Genomic DNA, 16,874 nt, shown 5'->3' on the forward strand with positions numbered 1-16,874 from the left:
ACACATATGCCCCCCCCCCACACACACACACACATACACACATATGCCCGCACACACACACACACACATATGCCCACTATTGTATGCCCACTATTGTACGAACAAGCACACAAATATTATATTATACACAAATCACTTACCTGAAAGGTAGCTACACACGAATACAATGCACAGTAGTCGTCTCGATGCCATATCTTCTAATAAATAGTGAATAGTTGACCTATGATCAGAACGACATAAATATCACACCAATAATAAATTATATAATACACATCAATACATTTAGATTTTGTTTTCCACTACCTTAACCTAAGATTATGCCTGTAAGGAATGCAATTTTAAGCTATCTCCCGTTCGAATATGACCTACCGATTCATATATAACAATTTAAGTACAAGAACTCACCCTTAAATTCCACTTTAGTTTCGACCTCTCGCAAGACGTTCTAGTATATCGTTGTAACTTTTAACATTCCATGCCTCTTGGAGTTGAACATCGGGAACAAGACCAACCATTTGATCCCGCTACATTATCTATGGTAAAGGTATCCGTGTGACACTATCGCCGGATACACTCCTTTATATCTCATTCCACTAATTTGTTCCCAATTTTCCCCTGGGTGTTTCTCTATTGTTGGTGGTGTCACGCCGCATTTCAGAAAGGTGGTTTGGAGATTGAAGGCTTCTTCTGGTAACCTGGTTACATTGCGTGTATTGTGCCGTAGCCCTCAGTCTAATGCGGCAGTGAATAAGTAATTAGGATCACGTTAAGGTGCCTTTGAATTGGTATGGCTTCAGGACGAAGTACCGGAGTGAACCGCTAGATGGCCTAACACTTCCAGAACAGTATTAAAGAGCAAGCCAATCTCTATTTCTCCTATATTTTCTTGCAATATCTTCCAATAGATTTTAAAAATCAGTGTCATTTTTTTGCTGTGAGAATGTGTGGAAAGCAAAATGGTGGAAACGAAAGACTTTTACAGCTGCATAGTCACAAACTCTCGCGAGATTTCGCGAGGTTGGATCGCGTGACTTCGCCGAGTCATCATACATTTATAATGACGTACTGACAGTCCCATTATCGTCCCTAATGTCCCGGAATGTTTTGGATCAATTTTTCATGTGAGGGGGTAAAGAATAAAGATGGTCAGAAGTATGTACTATAGACTGAGCAGAAGGCATTCGGATCATGATAAAAGATCACGTCCTCCAAGGCTCTGGCCTGGGTAGTCCAAGGTAGTTAGCGACAGTACGGAGCCGATTGTAACTCTGGAGGGTGGCACCCAGGCTATATCGAAGCTCCACGACTCAAGAACTCAGTAAATACGTACAGTGCCGACTCATAAATTACACGACAAGCCAGCATGTGTCGGCTTGTCGTATACGTCTATGTACTACCGCAAATTCACTTTGTATTTCTGTGGTTTAATTAGTAGCATTTTTTGCCGGATTTTTTTAAATTCGCCCTCGTGCACTAGTTTGGGGGTCTTCAGAGGATGTCATCCATAAAATTAAGTCGGTGTGGCCTTATTTGCAAGTCATGCCCAACCCTAGCCTTAAATGCAACATGCTCCAACATGCCACTTACACCCATTACTACATCACAAAGGAAAAATTTAGCTGACTGCTTTTGTATACAGTGAACTTCGTCCGTACGGTCAACTTTTTGTCACATTATATTCTGCCTTACTTCCGGGTGTCAGTAACCTCTATCAGGCTTCGGAAACGATTGGGAAGAATAGAAATTGACCAAATATGCCAGGGGAGTTTGTCCAAGCTACGAGAACAGTTTGCCGTACCACTTCAATACTAGTTTTAACGTGTATAACGTTACACACTTCCATTAAGTGACATATAGAAAACTAGACAAATCGGAAACGGATACAGAAAGCTTGCCTACAAATGTTGTCATTACACAATCAAATTCACAACAACACAGCACTTACCTTACCTTAGACCTTAAAGTCAAGATTAAACAAAAGCAACTGACCCACAGCCTTCGGTTATTTGAGCCAGTGTCGTAGTATATTTCCTCTGTTCTGTTGGACTCCACATATTGGGTACTCTAAGTGCCGATATGTTCCAAAACCCTAAAGCACACGTGGTGCTGATTACATTGTTACTTTTGTATGGGGGAAACTGGGCCCAAAGCTATACAAGCAGAGGGATTGAACTTGTGATTTATATTTTGTGAGAAACTTCTGTCCAAATGCACATGTGGCGCTATTGAACGGGTGCATTTTATGGTGAAGGGGGGGGAGGGGGTTAGCCTCTAAAAGCTAGGAAGCATTGCAAGTGTCGATGGTACTTTTCAATTGATTTTTTCAAGCTTCAAGCTTTGGGCAAGAAAAGAGACCACTTCTATGCACTGAACTAAATTAAGGTTACTTGAATATCATCTCTTTTCCCTAAGTCAGAAATATCAATGCTGGAGACAAGTAGCCTCCATAGCATGCCAAAAACAGGGGGTCTCCAGGGTCTTTCATGTGCTATTTTCTGATTGCATATAGCTATTTAGACAACATAACCGGCCTGGTTGAATTACGCCCGTTTTTCGCCTCCATAGCATGCCAAAAACTGGGGGTTTGGGGGCCTTCATGGTCTTTCATGGGGAGCTTTTATGTGCCATTTTCTGATTGCATATAGACAACATTGCCGGCTTGGTTGAATTACCCCCGTTTTTTATAACTGGGCTAATCAGAAAACAGCCAAAGACCACCAAACCCCAGTTCTATAAGCCTGCTACGGAGGCCAGGAGACATACTTGATTCACAGAGAGGGCTAACGAAGGCTGTGAAGATTACCTATCCCATTTTGGCCGGAACGGTTTTGATCCAATCACACAAAGAAGGATCCGTAATCTTAAAGGTCGGTGTGGTGGGTTCTTTAACATGCTCGATTTGGGGCTGTCTTCACACGTTATGTATATATGCTTTATCATAAACTTGATTTGACAATACGTCGATGAAGGTTAGACATCCAGGTAATACGATATGCCAAAAAACAGTTACTCAAGCAACTGGATATGATTTGGAAACGTCAGACGTTTCAGCTAGTATCCACTAGCTTTCGTCAGTGACTGAGAGACCAGAGGGGAAAGCAGGTTTATATACACAACCTGTTGATTGATATGCAAATAAAGTGAAGACAAATTTTTTGAAATTATTTCACAATAATTGTAGATAGATGGTAAATGTTGGCCTGCGAATATCACGTAAATTTTATTAAGCTTTTGTGAAGCTTTTTTTTCCAATTTTTCTATTTACTTGAAGTAGGACTGACATAAGGGTCCAAAGTACAGGGTGCAAGGTACAAGGTAGTCACTTCAAAGGTTTAAGCATTACATCAGCGTTGTGCCTAGGTGCACAAAGTATGCGTACTGTATATTTGCCTCCGGACTTTGGACTGGCGTTATAGATAGGTGTGGTGGGTTCTTTAACATGCTCAATTTGTAGAAGTTAATGTTGGCAAGCGGATATCACGCATATTTTATTCAGCTTTTATAAGCTTTTTTTAAATTAATTTTTGTATTTAACCTGAAGTAGCCCTTAGATATGGGTCCAAAGTACAGGGTGCATGGTACAAGGTAGTCACTTCAAACATTTAAGCATTACATCAGCGTTATACCTACACACACAAAGTATTCGTACTGTATATTTGCCGGACTTTGGACTGGCGTTCTTTTCAAATCAGGAACAAGGTCGTTGACAATTTTCAAACTACAAGATAAGGACAGGTGTTGTGACGTCATTTATACCCCACGGGGCTTGGACATGACGTCATAGAAAACTGCAACTCAAACACAGACAGACGAGAAAACAAAGAAAGTCTGGTCTCGTATCGTGATTTTATTGACAGAGAAAGCTGGCGTGATAAAATGCCTTGCCACATGGGCAGCTGATCATACATTTGTACATACGTTCCTGATTCTTTAGCAAACAGTACTGGGAGATGGGGGGCACTGTGGCCTGTAACAGATCTAAAAATTATTGAAGCGCCTGTCACACAAAGCAAAATATGGCATCTTCCACAACATAATGGTTGTTGGGAGTAGGTCGGGAGTAAAGTTGGCTACTGTTCGGCAGAGCCAGCCGAATGTGGGGAGCTTCGACCATGGTTGGCTGCAAGTTGGCTGGTGCTCGTGAGCCGGTCAGCAGTGGTCAAATTTGACTCAATTTTAACTCAAATTTGACTCAATTTTAACTCAAATTCGATTTGATTCAACCATGGCCGGTAGTTGGCTGGTGTACGTGAGCCGGTCACCAGTGGTCAAATTTGACTCAATTTTAACTCAAATTCGATTTGATTCGTCTAGAACGGTTGGCGTGACCTAAATCTGGTCAGACTGCTCCAGAACTTCAGCTTTGGACGATTGATGGTCGGGGGAAGGTTCTGAATGTGTGACAGGAGCTTCAACTATAATCAAAGCACGGTTTGATATGACAAATGCCAGTCTATACAGTACAATGTGCAACTACCCCTTCTCTCAATTCGGTTGAACGATCACACAGCCTATTCACTGACAGCACATGACACAAATGTAGCAAACACCATTCTTCTGTGACATTATAAATAACAGTTTTCAACATATAACTTAAATACGGTTCGTATATTAAGATATTATGTATTGTCATCGTACAAAAAGTATCATAATGATATATTTGGTCCCAAAACGGGTTTACGTTTAGCATTAGTAGCTAACAAACCAACTTTCCAACACTCCTCTTATATACGTGGCACAATAACTTAAGATTTAATAAATAGATATAAATTAGGAATACATATAATAAAGCTTAGCTTCAACATTCGTAACAAACATTTCATTACAAAATGGTGACTTTTGATTCAAATGTCAATAATAGTCACTTAACTTCCTAAAAGTCCTTTCTATGGTCTTATTTTCTATGTTCTCGAATCTTGATTGTGTGCTTGAGCAAGAGTGTCTCGTACCCAGGGCATATTACAAATGACTCTTGATCCCAGGCTACTACGTGAGCTATGCATATGTTGACAAAAAAGCAAAACTCCAGCACCCCTCTTTCTTACTGTACTTCCACAGTAGTAGTTATTGTCATGATGTGTACGAAAGTAAAGGAAATTCAGCTCGTTTCACAACTTGAAGTAGGCGTTGAGGCGCCCCGTCTTTTCTTAATTCAAATCGACCAATCACCAACAGTTTTGAAAAGTGATAACCAATGAGCTATCGCCACACCACTTAAGCTAGAGACAGTCATCACACATCTCATGATACCTCGGATACTGCAGAATATTTGGAACTTTTAACTTAGTTGAGAAGCCCTTACAAACATTCATGGCCGAATATAATGGCCAAACGTTTTGTTCTTTTTTTTTCCTGAGATAGAAAAATATCTCTTGTCCAGCAAGGATATTTTCAGTTTACGATAAATAAGAAGTATACATGTAGAAGACTGGTTTGATCTCTAGTGATTCTTCCAGCAACAGTGGCTGGTGATAGTGGTTGGGAAGTCGCCCCATGGGCAGATTGTCGATTCTGTAACCCCGTTCCAAGAGGGCCTTCATACCTCCCAGGATCCTATGGTGCGCCTCGCCACCCTTCCACATGGTAAAGTGGGCGTACATCCACGGCAGCCAAATGCGACTGGTGTCCGTGACGAGGGTGCCGTTGGCTCCGTTGCGTTCCGCTGCGCGCAGGGAGAAGCACTGCTGGGCCAATAGGGTCCCGTCTAGCACGTCGTAGGACGATCGGATCTCACCAAGCGGCCTGAACCGGAAAGAACAGGTTCTTAATATCAATACAAAGAAACTAGATCAAACTAGTCTCAGCCAGACTAGCAACAATATATACTGTGAAGAGGCCTATATCGACCTTTGGAAAGTTGCTGGAAAGAGTAGAATTTGGCCGAATAGACAGAATATGCATGACAGGGGGGTTGGTTCGCTGAGGAGTACAATTTGCCGCTCCCGAAGCCTGGTAGAGGCTATATGTAGTTAGTTAATAAAGCGGCTAACTGTACTTTATAGCGGACCAACCCCCCTGGCATATCATCTGTCTATTTGGCCAATTTCAACTCTTTCCAGCCGCTTACCGAAGCCTGATCGAGGCTAGAGTCTTACTCCACTGGCCTATTACTTGGCCTTATTTCTGTCGAATTCTACTATCCATAACTCCTTAGCAAGACGAAATGGAGGCTACCAAGAAAAATTACAGAACTACAGGAAATAACACAGAAACATACAAAAATTCGGAGAAACCAATGGAAGAGATTGTGTGAAACTTACTTCATGAATCGCGTGTGAACAGGGAAGACCAGAGCGTCCTCGTACAGTCCGAAGTAGTCGACTTTCTCGATGTTTGTGTACTTCACCTCCTCGTACCCGTCCGCACCTGTGCTGGGTGTCAGGTTGAAAGCCCCGACTCTGGAAAACACAACATAGAAAACATTTTATATGCCTGATCCTTTACTATACAATAAACTGGTGGACGTACCAACCGTTGTACTAAGTATCTGATACCAGCCCAGAAGAGAACAAGAAATACCAGAGTCTTCAAGTACCAGAGTTATCAACCGATGATTGAGGTGTTAAAAAATTCATTCTTTCCTAGAACTATCGCAGAGTGTACGTAAAAAATTAATTTTGTGCATTAATGTATTCAAATCGTCAGAAAATTTGGACACGTTTTTCTAAGCTATATAGGGCATAAGTTCAAAGCTAACTTAAGCCTTTGGTGTTCTTTTGTCTTTCAAGTACCATGTACTAGCAAGGTAACGTGATATTCTCTTCTCACGAAGGTTGTATGTAATAGCATGACTTACGACTTGTTTATGAATGGCCGATGGTGTGAAAAAATGTTCCTACGGGTTTTACCTCCCAAAAAACACAGCTCAACTTAGAAAAGACAAAGGAGACCTGACGTTTAGTACTTTCCATCAAGGTGGTATTACAATATCCACTGTTTATATTGTGGTCTATTGGGTCCTTAGGACAAGACCCTGAGTTGTACAGTAAAGGAATACCAGCGCAGCTTAAAATACTTTGCATTGTGTGCAAGACTTTCAAAATACGCAACCCGAGACGGTGTTTTCTTTTGAATGTGCCCTAAGATAACACAAGTTGTGGTTTAGTGCGTCACTGCTACTATAGTCCCCTCGCCCTTGCATTGACTAGCGTTACTATAAATTACGCTGTAAAGTAAGAAATAGTTTGTTTTCCTGTCTTTTATTTGAAAGGCAAGTAGGTGTCAAACCGTAAATAAACTTTCCCAAAGCATCAGCATACAAGCAATTGTCGTGTACCTATGTAAACTACTTTGGCTTACAACGATTGTGGCCGCACCGTAACCCCGAAAACGCTACCAGCTGATTCGAAGTGTCCCAGAATCTAGGTCACGCCAATGCCAAAACCAGCCATGCGCCAGTGCAGTGTTAGCCTGGGTGTAGCCTGCGTGCCAGACTGCTTACAGGGCGTGCACAGGCCAGTTCCTCGCGGCTCCAGGGCCAACATTTCCTCCAAAGAAATTATGCCACCCAGGCTATAGCCTAGATGCAGACCCCGGCTCAACACAATACTCAGCAAAATTAGCACGGGGGAGTCTAATAAATTTATCTCTCGAGCCGCTCCGAGTCTATGGTAAAACAGCTAGCGTAGTAGGTAAAAGAGAAAACAGTTGGCCGCTCCCGAAGCCTGTAAACTGTTCTCTCCTGTAGACCAACTCCCCTGGCATGCTATCTCTCTATTTGGCCGATTTCTACTCTTTCCAGACGCTTCCCGAAGCCTGGTAGAGGCTACTCCTGGCAACAGTCTGGGGCCCAGACTGCCCAGGCTAGGGTTGTGTACAACACGTTAAGTTAACTTCACGTACACTTCACGTTCCCGTCCTCAGTAGACCGCGCGCCTGCTCTCTACAGTACCGAACGCGCGCCGCGCTAACCACTCGCGCCGCACCGGGTCGGGGTCGTCTCTTGGCCGGCGCCCAGGCCACGCGACCCCCGCTATCTGCACCCCGTATCTGTCTGTTTGCGATCAAGCCATTCTGACACTGGGGAAGACGACAAGGTTTTAACCAGAAACACGCAAGCTTCACGGCCACTGTCAACTCCAAGGTTGTTCACCCCAGGTTCTGGGGATGAAAGGGCTTTCCTTTCCAGATTTAGCTCCACGGGATTCCCTCTCGATACAGTGTGTGTTTTCGAACATGTTGTTTACGATTGAGTGATTTGTTCAGTATGTCTTCTGTATCTGCGTACTAGTACCTTTACGACATAATCATTTCTTCACTTACTCACTCACTCACACACACACTCTCTCTCTCTCCCTTTATTTTCCCTCACTCATTCGTTCGCACATTCCCCAATCCTTTTTTTTTCGGGTAGAAGAGAACATTATATAATCCTTAGGCCGTTGCAGTTGTAATAGTTACGAAATACCACATGTTTGGCAAGTTCCAATAGACGGACCGTGGACTTTGATCGCTAGGTTTGCTTTGTTGCGGTTAGAACACAGATATTTTAAACTCCAGAACAGACACTTTTCTCGTTATTTCGGTCTTCAGAAGAAACGCCAAGTGTTTTTCCATTTTCGCTCGCATAAACGTCTTTGAAAAAAATCTCTTGAAGTTTTTTTTTGGGTGTGAACTTGGAACGGTCGCCGCTAACCTCCAACTTCAAGTTGAATCTACAAAACCTACAGGTGGTTTTGATTTCAGAAGCAAAGTCATGCCACATTTTGTTGATTGATTTAACGGATAACGACTTGGGTCCGAGCTAAAAAGAGTCAACAGATCTCACAACATAAAACGAGTTATTTAGGAAAGTCGTAAAACCCGTAAAAACCAATATAGAAAATTTATGTAAACATGCGAAAGTATAATAAGGACATAATGCTAGTATAGAATATAAAATCACTTGTTTTTAGGAATGATAGCAGTGGCTAAGATGAATTGTTTCCGTGACTGGTTAGTGAAATCGCGGACACACTTTGAAGATACGAGGAATCTTTGCTGGCAAAGGTCCAAAACGCACGATTGTTACACGTCCTCTGATTGGTTGCAGTCATGTCGAACGGTAGCTGACCGGGAATGGCCTATCATAGAGCCACCTGGAGACAATATCAGTCATTAAGGTAGGCGGGTGCTAGTTAGCACAAAAGTCTGGTCCAGCAAAACAACCATAGTCTCCGGTTGGGTAACAAACAAGGCCTTTAGGCTTGATAAGGCGCTTCTAGGGGGCTTCTCAGAACTTGAAAGGCGATAGCCTCTCCCAGTTGGCTGATTACTAGGCTAATCTGTGAACATTCCTGAGAGTTAACCTCGCCTTTTTCTATACTTTTTATCTGAAGAATGTTACCAAAAGGTGATTCAGAATCAAAGGAATTGATAAATTTTTGGCAGAATCACATGGACACCAGAAAAGATAAAGAAAGTCAACTTTAGAATTTAATCTGATAAAACACAGTTCAAATTTCTAGCTGATACCAAGGAGCTTGCTCCTTGCTGATATCTAAAAATGAAGCAAAAATACGGGCAAGGAAACACAGCAAGAATGCGGATACAATCATCGGAAGCGATTTGCGAGGAATTCCAGTGAGATTCCAGTGTAATGATTGTTAGAGAAAGGTCAATTGTTCTGATACAGAATTTAGCTCCCGGGGATTCTTAGTCATTTAAGATTGCCCTGACCACATCGGCAACCTAACAATCATCCTTCTGACTAAATACCACAGAAGATAATAAAGGTTCACATAAGGACAGGCGTATTTTTCTTTAACTAAAAGTCGTATGTAGCTGGGAACTTTATTTATGTTTCTTCTTCGCTACCCTGGGGGCCAGACTAGTATCGGGCCGTTCGCCGGTTTCCTTCGGTAGCTAAGAGCACTACGCCCGCCTGTCGCCCTCCGCTACAGGGGAGTTGAGCCCGAGGGAGTTTGGCCGGCCCTATTACTAAAAGCTACAGTAGGTTAACAGTCGCCCGTGTAAGCGTGTGGTGTGTAAGGTGTAATACCACACTTGGCGAGTGCGAATAGGGGGCGTGGCACTTCGGCAAATACTTCACTCAACACAAAAGAACGAAGACTCATTCGTACTGTCACGTCCACATACTACTGAAGAGAATCAAATACAGTACACCTGTGAGTAGTTTATGATAGAGACGGGTTGGGTTATAAGGAATTTACGGCATAAAAGCGCCCTTTGTCTCACCTCGTGACCACAACATGTCACAAGGTGCCGGGCACAGAAAGCACGCGCGTGCCTGCACCGATGACTCACCCACCGCACAAGGAAAGTGATCGCATACCCTCCACTTCCGTCGGAAATACTCGGAACACTCCAAGAAGGCGTAAAACAAAACCGCCCGGACGTTTGGCTTGTTTGTGTAGCCAGGCAGCGGAACAAAATGTTTACTGTAGAAATCTTGACAATTCTTTTCATGTATACTAGTAAGCAACGGCGACTTTTACTTTCCGAACTCTGTAGGCATAGTTACAGGTGTTTGCCGAGTGTTGGTTTTGAAATTTTAAACGCGCCCAGACATGAAGACAATCCTTTATTTATTTTCCATGGGTTGGTCATCCGTTGCGAAATACAATGCAATACTTCATAGTAATGAACTTAAAAAACATACAATCTACCTGAACCTAGGAATTTATAGTGATTCTTGAATAGGAAAAAAATCTGCCGGTACAAAACGTTTCCGCTGTTTTGTGGCGCATTATTGAAACTTATACAGATATAATAGACTTCATCCATTGCATGCACATGTTTGAATGTAGAATTAAGTAATTGTACAGAAAAAATACCAAGACAATATATTGGGGGAACGAATACAAAGGGGCGTGTGCTAGAGCGTAAAAATTGGTAAAACAGGTCCAAAAGTATGCGGCATAGAAGATCATGAATTCTCGAGAAAAATCTGAAAATAAGTAAAGAAATGCTCCTACCTGAAAGGGTGAACCAAGTCGAGAAGACGAACATCGGAGAGAAAGTCGTACACGTGTTCTTCGCCGACCTCGATGAAAATCTCTTCCGTGAACTCGATCTCCGTCCTTCGGGTGAGGAGCGAGCTTAGCCCGACCAGGATCGCCGCTGCCACCGCTAGCTGTGCCGGGCTGAGCCCGTAGACTGACTTGCTCATCATTATTGTAACAAAACTGTAGAGTATCGGCAAACAGGTGAAATCTGTCGTTGCTCGTGCTGTGTTGGAGCTAGCTGTAGAGTTGGCGGAAGTTGTGTGTTCTGTTCTGACTGGGCTAGCCCGGCCGGGGATCCCCTATTTATGTCCGAGACGTCACACGCGTCACGCGGTCACGTGACGTGACGTCACCATGGTTGCGTCATGCTCCCAAACATCAACAGAACTGGTCCGAACCCGCACAGACTCTAAACCTGACGTCAATCCTTTTGTTCTATGAAATTGTACGTCGTAAGGAGGTGTGTCACTTCTTCCAAGTAACTCTACAAGACTCATCAGAGTTAACATATGACCATATTCGTAGAAATTGTGGTCTGACCTTGCTATGACAAAGTTACGGATTTTCAAGGTCAAATGAGTCCGTGTCAAGGGGGGCGTGTCTGATGGCACGTCCTCCCCACAATGCCCTGCGGACAATACTACCGGTATTAAAGACATCCAGTGCAGTTTTTAGGGCTTGGAAACCCGATTTTTTAAAGCCAATATTCTAGCCATTTATTTAACTTACATAATGAGTTGACATCACAATATCACAATCCACAACCCCACACTATCCCACCTTAATTGAGCAAAAATTCCCGAAATTTTGACGAATAATGGTCACTGGAAGGGCCCTGGGCTGAGTTTTAGGGTACCGCCCAGAAAATAAAGGACTCATCTCGGGGCTTGTTTCTGCAGTTTTAAATGCCCGAAGTATGAAATGCTTAGCCTGAGTGTCAGCCTTGTTAGCTTTCGTCCGCTCCCAAGCTAACAAGGCTGACACTCAGGCTATAAAATGCTGATTTAAATGTCCTAATGTGAAGCAGTATGCATGTGTCAATATCACAAAGATTGCCTTAGTCAGAATATTTCCAGTTTTGCTGCCCCGAAATGGCTTTGAATGCCTTTAAACCCTAGTGACGTCTTGTTGTTCTCCTGCTTAGTGTTATTGTTACGGATGGATAGAGCTCGTCCAAACAATATGTCAAGAAAATTAACGACGCATGTGTACACAGTCATAGCCAAGGGGCAAGAAAGGCTCTTATTTCACCTATTATCTTTTCACTTGGTTAGTAATCCTCCGGATGAACAACAAGTCATTTGCACGTACACACTCACAAAACTGGAGTCTATCCTCTTATCTCTTTTTCTAGAGGAAAGAAAACACAAGATTCAGCTTGAAGAAATATACAAGGAGATAACTGGAGGAAAAGAATTCAGCGGAAGCGACTATTCAGGGAAAATAAGTGATATCGCTGGAAAAGCTTTAGGAAGTCCTCCGGTCGTTTGCTGATAAAAATTACGAAACTTGCCAAAGAATGATGAAATAGCCATAGCTGAGAAGTACTCTCTAAGCAGAGGTTGTTGGGGAATGATCGTTAGCTTTTCATATATGGCCGTGTTTTTGTCGCTACCCCCACCCGTCGGTGGCCGGCGACCTTCTCTGGCTAATTGATATTGCCTGGCCAATTTGAAAGTGTCTTTTTGAAACCGAAATGGATCTGCTTGGAGATTAGCATAGAGGCACATGCGGTGAAATTGAGTATATGGTGAAATAGTTCTAGTGGGTTTTATGTTCAGTTGAAGTCATAAAACCACAATACTCTGTAGCTGCCTTGTATTGCAGTTTATCTGACCCTGACCTTCTCCCTCATGACCTCAATGAAAAGCGACCTGCAGGCCGATTTCAGATTCTCCCTCCATATCAACTACTAGTATTGTAATAAATAAGGTACAAACTATCCAGGTCACATATCAGTGAGAGGACTTTGTCCCGACATAACCTGGAAGACAAGGTCACAAAATTAGTTCCATAAGAAGTAGCAATTCAAAGCCAGACAGCGCACTTGGAGCACTACCAGGGCTCCTTGACCTGAGAATAAGGTTCGGCGCGAGATTGTAAGAACAGTCCAACTGGCAAAGAAGATATTTTGTCTGATACATGTACAGTTGGTCACAAAAGGACAAGATTCTTTCAGTTCATGCTTGGGTCAATTTGAATTCTATTTGAAAACTATCTACTTCTATAAGGGGCAGACAGACTGCCCTTTAAATACAGCTTATATAGCTGAGTGAGTGAGTGAGTGAGTGAGTGAGTGAGTGAGTGAGTGAGTGAGTGAGTGACCTTGGTATCGCTGGCTCACTCACTCACTCACTCACTCACTCACTCACTCACTCACTCACTCACTCACTCACTCACTCACTCACTCACTCACTCACTCACTCACTCAATATGGTCACAATGACCAGGTAGTGCTTACGTGGGGCCGGGTGGTCACTTACTGTACATGTATAACAGTTACGGAAACAAACCTATAGTACGTTAACCTCCTAACCTTGGCTCACGTGCGAAACATGCTGGTAAAAAAGAGGAAAGAAAATTTGCTTTACTTCGATTGACTGAGCAATAAAGACGCCGTGACAACTGCCTAGTAGACCTCCATGGTTCGTTGTCACTGTACTTTTTTTTCAGTTTACTGTGACAAAATAAATAATATTTAGCACGTGCGCCATGTTTGTAAGGTGAACGGCCTGTAGGGTGTAAATATTCACTAGTACTTTTGTGTTCAGGGTTGTTGACCCCGAATCTGGAGGTTCTGGGTTTGAATCCCAGTTATTTGTTGTGTCCTTGGGAAAGGCAGAGGCAACTTTCACCTATTTCCTTACTAGTTTCACTCAGGTGCAATGCCTCAGAATGGGCTCAAAAGGCACAATTAGTCTTTTTACGCCTTTAATTTACCCCCACCCAGGACCTAACTCGCAGTTACATTTCTCTCATGAGAGTTAAAATCATCCTTATTAAGTTTTGTCAAACAAATAAGACGAATAGTTAAAACACCTAGGTCAATCCCTTAATATGAGTTAAGGAACTCACGGGACGCAAGGTAAGAATGCGTGCGTCTGGACGCCGAAACTGCAGTTTCAAAAGGGGATTCATTAGGTCTAAAAATTATAAAACACCACAAAACATAAAACACAAGACAAATAGTAGAACATGATCCATGTTTTAGAGGGTGAAGGACCTGGTCAAGCCCCGTCTGGCAAGAAAATCCGCGGCATCTCATTAACATACGATGACGTCAATGGGGTAACCCGATCGCCAGACACCCCGACCGGAGAAGACACCTCTCCTTTGTGTTCCTCACGGTTCGGACGTACTTGGCTGGTCACGGATTCTAACAACGGCAGGGATTATTGTTGTTTACTGGTTTCCTACAGGTGAGTCGCTTTGAATGCGTGTATGGTGGTAGTTTTCTGCAAAGTTTATCAGTAGTAAGCGCCATTTTGTGTTCTGAACTTCCGGTTTCTGAAGTCGGGAAACTGAGGAGGGCAACTTCAACTGCGAAAATGGCGTCTGGGTGTCTCGAGATCGCTTTGGGAGATAGTTTCTTCCTTTCTTCACTTCGCTTTCGCCCACATTTCTTTCCTCCGTTCAGCGATCACTTTGTAAGATTACCGTCGCCTGAACACAACTAGTCTTTTCAACTTCTTGTTGTCTTCTGTCGGCCCACTAGCCCGATCGTCGAGTACAAAGTTCAACTAGTTTTGCCCCAAACAAAGTCTTTAGCCGGGTGTCAGAGTGTGACTTAACCAGGCATTTTATCGCGAATTGATCAAATGAGTAGAATGACTTGACATATCTCCTATTTGTTCGACTGACGACCCTAAACAGTTAGCCTCAGGGTATCCATTCTGTAGGACTGGTGAAGGCTAGTGCCTGTCCAGATCTTTTCCTCATTTCCTTATCTTTTGTTTTCAAACAAATTCTTTAGTATGGAGGACATTCCTTCTAGAAAGATGACGTCTAGAAGGTGAGTGACCTCATTTTGGAGGTCAGGGATAACGCGAAACGGTTCAAGGTCACCTTCAAACTGACCTTCGTATTCACCCTACGGTTTTGCCGAACAAAGAGACTAAGGGGGAGCTTCTTCCAATATTAAGGTGTTAAACACCATCAAGTGAGAACTAACGTATGTATATAGGACATGTGTCATGATGTGTGTGTGTGGGTGGGGGGGGTATACTCTCTTTATTTCAGCCTTTTCTACGATTCTATTTTGCCTTTTATCAAGTAGTTCCCATGAAACAAAGAATCGTACAAAAGACCTCCAAAACAACAATTTACTATTGACGAAACCTCTGATTTAACTGTAATGGGTGACCTAATGTGCATGCGAATCGGGTAGGAAATTTAATTGGTAAAATTTTAGTGGAAAACAACACCTTATTGAACGAGGCTGCTGAGGCAATCGCAAAAACAAAATGTTATAAATGCTAAAAACGCATAAAGTTCGTGTGGAAAGACGCTATAACAGCGTAATGGCCAAGTACATGCTTCAGACTGCTCCATTTGTTAGGTAAACAATCCATGCGGAGTTCAGAGGTACTGCAGCTCATCAACATAATTTATTCAAAAATACTTTTAGCACGAATTCTCCGCGTATTATATGCCGATTAGACATAGGTATCCCTTTTCTGCGTCTGAATAAGTATAATTATTCTACCAGCACATTGTAAGGGTCATATATTTGTTATTTAGGATATCGTATGCCATCTGTGATACCGGAAACCACTATGAGAATATTGTATTTCCGGTGTTGGATGTCATGTTCGCCCAATAGCGGTATTAATTATGCAAATGATAATTTTTGCATGGCTCGTGATTCCGACCTGCTTCACGGGCCAAATTATAAACCAAAGAAGTTCATGTCCATACACACACTGTTGTACACAAGTCTGTGGCGTCGTATACAATTCTGTGGCACACGACTCTGCTCCGCTCCGACCCAATGGTGGCCATTCATATCATGGGGTTGAAGTTGTCACACTGCTTGGGTTTTGTACTCGATCCCTTTTATCTTTCTGCTCGTTCCCTTCGATCGCTATAAGCCTCCACTTGCCTTCCCAAAGTAGCCTCTACCAGGCTTCGGAAAGAGTAGAAATCGGCCAAATAGACAGACAGCATGCCAACTCCCCTGGCATGCTCGGCATGCTATCTGTTTATTTGGCCAATTTCTACTCCCGAAGCCTGGTACAAATGTACAGGCTATTCCCAAAGATCTTAAGCCAAAATTCATCAGCCAATATGACTGGTTTTAGTAAACCAGTTGTTAGCCCTAATGAAGATGACAGGCGGTCATCGAAATGTTGGCTCATGAAAAACAAATGGTTGTGAATAAAAGATCTTTACAATTCAATCATATCATCAAGCAACCTGATGATACTTTCATCATATTCCGGTTATTAAAGCAGCCGCCACACAAATCTAATTTTGATCAGTCAACGATCGTCATCTAATGGAAATAGGGTGTAATTGAATGTTATTGGTTTTGCCTGTAACCTCTGGTCACCTTATTAACCCAAGGCTAAAGCAGGTCTGACGGTTATGCCTACCTGATGTCCGCCCCCTACCGCGCATTTCTTGGAAACTACCTGTCCTTCTAAACTAGCTACATTACAACATGTGTTTCCTACTACTATTATTAAAAGCATCTAAAGGTATCGAGAGAAATTAACTGTTAAGGCAAAGAGGTTTGGAATTGGCATTTTGTATACTATCCAGGGACAAGCCCATGCGGTCGTAACCGGTACTGCAGTGTATTAACATAATTTATGCCGTCGACATTTTAGTATATTTTGTAGGCATTTACGTAGACTGTAGGTGTATTTATTGTAATTTTAAGTTAAAAAATAATATAGTAGTACTTTTAAAAGGTAATTTTGGGAC

General features: G+C 42.7%; 1 protein-coding gene across 1 annotated transcript in view; it reads right to left on the minus strand.

The window, feature by feature from the left end:
- Positions 1 to 11,229, minus strand: part of LOC109463584 — a 22,010-nt gene extending 10,781 nt beyond the window's left edge. The window contains exons 1-3 of the mRNA XM_019760439.1: positions 10,917 to 11,229; positions 6,261 to 6,398; positions 5,543 to 5,742 (exon numbers count right to left, since the gene is read on the minus strand). Of these exons, the coding sequence (XP_019615998.1) occupies positions 5,543 to 5,742; positions 6,261 to 6,398; positions 10,917 to 11,113 (535 nt within the window). The 5' untranslated portion in view covers positions 11,114 to 11,229. The remainder of the gene's footprint in view (positions 1 to 5,542; positions 5,743 to 6,260; positions 6,399 to 10,916) is intronic.
- Positions 11,230 to 16,874: the final 5,645 nt, after the last annotated feature.

The sequence above is a fragment of the Branchiostoma belcheri genome, unplaced genomic scaffold (genome assembly GCF_001625305.1).
Source record: "Branchiostoma belcheri isolate BF01 breed outbred unplaced genomic scaffold, Haploidv18h27 scaffold128, whole genome shotgun sequence".
Taxonomy (NCBI): domain Eukaryota; kingdom Metazoa; phylum Chordata; class Leptocardii; order Amphioxiformes; family Branchiostomatidae; genus Branchiostoma; species Branchiostoma belcheri.